General features: G+C 41.0%; 1 protein-coding gene and 1 long non-coding RNA gene across 3 annotated transcripts; both read left to right on the plus strand.

The window, feature by feature from the left end:
* LOC104774128 lies at positions 1-991 on the plus strand. Of its 2 annotated transcripts, XR_765250.2 has the most exons (5): positions 1-24; positions 124-218; positions 388-499; positions 633-728; positions 820-991. It is a non-coding gene; the product is annotated as an uncharacterized LOC104774128 (long non-coding RNA). The 2 variants fall into 2 exon arrangements; XR_765249.1 differs by having other exon boundaries at positions 633-978.
* A 473-nt stretch (positions 992-1,464) lies between these two features.
* On the plus strand, positions 1,465-3,971 carry LOC104774129 (zinc finger BED domain-containing protein DAYSLEEPER; the record flags this gene model as incomplete). Its single annotated transcript, XM_019242829.1, is given in 4 exon segments — positions 1,465-1,541; positions 1,625-1,801; positions 1,908-1,983; positions 2,253-3,971. A coding segment is annotated over 1 exon segment (1,707 nt), but the record flags the coding sequence as incomplete, so codon positions are not given.
* Between the last annotated feature and the right edge of the window lie 351 nt (positions 3,972-4,322).

Genomic DNA, 4,322 nt, shown 5'->3' on the forward strand with positions numbered 1-4,322 from the left:
AGTATCTATACCAAATCAAATAAGGTATTACCGTCTAAATTTGTCTTTTGGTCAATTTAACTAAACCAAACAAAGGTTTGTGTCTGTCGATTCCTCAATGGGTTTTCTGGATCCTACGAACAGTGCTGGAGAACGGGAGTTACTGGAGGAACTTGCATCTCTGAAGGACACATCCAGCAACCGGTCGCGAACTCGTGCTAAGCCTCAGCAACCCAGTAGTAAGTTGTCAAATCTCTAATGCAGAGGACTGTGTTTTATTTTATGTACCAAATAATATTAGTGGAACCTCTTGGATCTTGTATGTATCTGCATTGATGTGAGACTATTTGATGATACACGTATACGTTGATGGATCCCCTCATGTGTATGCCACCTATGGTTTTGTAGCTCTGAGCACCGCACCTAGTAGCTCAGAAAACAGGATAGATGAAGTGAAGGAGGAAAATCAAGAACCAGAGCAAGAAAACGACTTGTGGAAGAGCATCAAAGACTTAGCAGGGTAAGTCAATTAAAAAAAGATTCTGCCCTTGAAATGATATAGGGAATAGTCCAGCTATGGTTGTGTTCTTAAATCTGAAGCACATAAAAGTCTTCTTCTAAAAACGTAGTCCTGCAACTTTTTTTGCACGTAGGTCTGTGGCAAATGGAGCTCTGAAATGGCTGAGAGATAACCTATAAGAGATTCATCTTCAACTAAAAAAGGACGTGGTTTAAAAGCTGCATTCATGGTAGGAATGTGGCAATGTTCATTGTTTCATTTGTTAATCTGAGGGTCTTTTGCGGAAAAACAAATACAATATTTTTTTTTGCCTTTCTCAGTTACAGTTTGATGCACATATTGTGAGAAGAGAGGGCGGTTCTGCTCTACCTACCTCTATAATACTCCTTTCAATATACTGTAGACTGTAGTAGTACAGAGACAACCGGTTTTCCGAGTTGGTTTTGCTATAAAAGAAAAAATCAGTGAAATTGATGGAACATGTGGATAAAACACGGTCATGATCAAAAAGTCTCTCAAGAATGCTTATTTTTTTTTTTGTTTTTTAGATATACTTGTGTGATGATTTATTACAACCATTCTTGAGTTAGACTTTTCTCTCTATCTTATCTTTCTAGCGAGACCAATGAGATTTATTAATAATGGCTACACCGCAGCATCTTTCTCCAAACCTTACCATTCCTAACAATTTTTACACGCTCTCTTTCTTTATTTTATTTGGATTTGGTGTGAGTTTGCATCGGAATTCCTTATTTCCTTTCTCGTATGGTGGGAAAAGCTTAATTTTGGACAATGTACATATTGATTCGGTAAAAGGAAAGCTAACTTAACTAGTTAAATTTGACAGGTACGTACGTACGACCGAAAAGGAAAAATAAAAGCAGGACGTAAAGTCCACCATAGATCTACGGCGGATAGAGAGATCTATAAGAGTAAATACCGTTTATGCCCTCTCTTTCATCGTATTCGTATATAATAGAAGCAGATGAGAAAAGGCCGAAAGAAAAAGGAAAAAAAAGCTCAAAACCCTAGCCGTAATAAGGTCCAAACACAGATTAAGTTATTAGTTGTGTTCTCTCGAGTCTCGAGTCTCGAGTCTCTAATTTTTTTTTTTTTCTCTCTTAGGGTTTCGATCAAAAGAAAGAGCAGAGCCGAACTGAGCTCGTCCTAAAGCCCATTAGCCCCTCGTCTGAGTCTCGTATCGTCGTCTCCCTCCTCTCTTTCTCTATCTTTTTTGATTTTTCAAAGTTTCTCTCTTTCGTCTCGATTCGCGCTTATCGTTCCCGCCGCTACAATCTAAGGGTAATCTTAATCTATTCCTCTCTCTCTCTCTATCTCTCTCTCTCTCTTAATTGCTCCAATCTTAGATCTCGCTTCTCTTCTAACTCGATTTACTGTGGTTTTCCAGTGGTTTAGGTTTAGGCTAATTCCGGATCTCTGTCGCCTGAATTCTCCACTATCTCCTCCCGCTGTCTGGTTCCGAGGTCGGTTTCCACAGATCTCGTCCCCTTTTTTTTTTTTTTTTTTTTTTTTTTNTTATGTTCAAATCTCTCTATATCTGCAATAATAACTCTATGCTGTTTACGATCTTATTCTTTTTTTAAATCCATCCTGTTGAATTATACAATTATACATACATTAGGCTCAGTTTGTTTGCTCTATTATCCTAATTCTCTCCTGTGCTGATATGATGGTGCTAGCAAGTGATCCACTATGTATTTTATGTATACTCACTCATTGATTGTATCTGCAGGACTTGAAGGGTATGGATAATAATTCTTTGATGCTGATCGATAACAATGGCTCTTTTGAGATTGATGACCAATCCCATATGGATGTCGATACCTCCCATAATAACCCTTCCATGGCTTTGTTCACCCCGACACGCACCAACGATGACGCCCCTACTGCCGATACTGATGATGGCTTGCTCCCTGAACCTGGCACACTACCAGCCAAGCGCAGGAGGAAGAAGTCTATGGTCTGGGAGCATTTCACCATTGAAACTTCTAGCCCTGGATCTACCAAAGCCTGCTGCAAGCACTGCAGGAAATCTTTCGCCTACATTACTGGCCAAAAGTTGGCAGGAACTAGCCACCTTAAGCGTCACATTCAATTGGGTATTTGTCCAATGAGCCGAGACAACACTCAGCTAGCACAAGTCGTTGATTCCAAAGATCCTAGCACTGGTCCTCCCAAGAAACGCCAGAGGGCTTCTGCTACACATATGAACTTCCCTCTGGATCAAGATCGCTGCTACAACGAGATGGCCAAGATGATTATCATGCATGATTATCCCCTTCACATGGTCGAGCATTCTGGATTTGCTGGTTTCGTGCAGGCCCTTCGTCCCCAGTTCAGTATGGCAAGCTTCAATACCATTCATGGTGATTGTGTCAATATGTACTTGTCTGAGAAGCAAAAGCTTTCAAACTTCATCAGTGAGATTCCTGGGCGAGTTAACCTTGCTGTAGATTTGTGGACATCAAATCAATCTGTGGGTTATGCGTTTGTGACAGGACACTTCATTGATAGGGATTGGAAACTAACTCATAGGCTTCTAAATGTTGCTGTCGTTCCTTCTCCTGATTCTGATTTTGCCTTAAATCAGCCTATTGCAGCTTGTTTATCCGACTGGAATCTTGAGAGAAGGCTTTCCAGTCTCACTGTTGGGCAGTCAGTAGTAAATAAAGCCTCTATTGAAAACCTCAGGTGCTGTTTGTCTGCCAGGAACCAGCATGTATTGAATGGTCAGTTGTTGTTGGGTAGTTGCTATGCTCGCCTCCTAAGCAGTATGGCACAAGATCTGCTTGGAGCTGCGGATTATGAAACACCCATAAAGAAAGTCCGTGAGAGCGTGAAGTATGTGAAAACCAAAGACAGTTGCGGAGAGAGGTTTGATGAACTGAAGAGACAACTTCAAACACCTTCTACCAAAGATCTACTAATTGACAACCAAACGAAATGGGACACAAGTTACAACATGTTATTGGCTGCCTGTGAACACAAAGAAGTGTTTTCTTGTCTGGGAAACTGCGATCTTGATTATAAACTGTCAACATCTCCTGAAGAATGGAGAAAGATTGAGATTCTTTGCTCGTGCTTGAAGATTCTTTTTGACGCAGCCAATGTTTTGACTGGCTCAACTCGATTGACAGCAAACGATTTGTACCATGAAATGACAAAGCTTCAGCTAGAGCTAAGTCACACAGCCATGAGTGAAGATGCAGATGTTAGAAACCTGGTGAACCCAATGAAAGAGAAGTTTGACGAGTACTGGAGAGAATGTTTCCTGCTTCTGGCTGTTGCTGTGGTGATGGATCCGCGCTTCAAAATGAAGCTTATTGAGTTTAGTTTCTCTAAGGCTTACGGGGAAGATGCAGATAAATGGATCAGGAGTGTTGATGATGCAGTACATGAGCTGTACCTTGACTATACTGAACAGAGTCACTCCCTGCTGGATGCTTATGTANTCAGTAGTAAATAAAGCCTCTATTGAAAACCTCAGGTGCTGTTTGTCTGCCAGGAACCAGCATGTATTGAATGGTCAGTTGTTGTTGGGTAGTTGCTATGCTCGCCTCCTAAGCAGTATGGCGCAAGATCTGCTTGGAGCTGCGGATTATGAAACGCCCATAAAGAAAGTCCGTGAGAGCGTCAAGTATGTTAAAACCAAAGACAGCTGCGGAGAGAGGTTTGATGAACTGAAGAGACAACTTCAAACCCCTTCTACAAAAGATCTACTAATTGACAACCAAACGAAATGGGACACAAGTTATAACATGTTATTGGCTGCCTGTGAACACAAAGAAGTGTTTTCTTGTCT

Source organism: Camelina sativa, unplaced genomic scaffold (assembly GCF_000633955.1).
Source record: "Camelina sativa cultivar DH55 unplaced genomic scaffold, Cs unpScaffold01604, whole genome shotgun sequence".
Taxonomy (NCBI): Eukaryota; Viridiplantae; Streptophyta; class Magnoliopsida; order Brassicales; family Brassicaceae; genus Camelina; species Camelina sativa.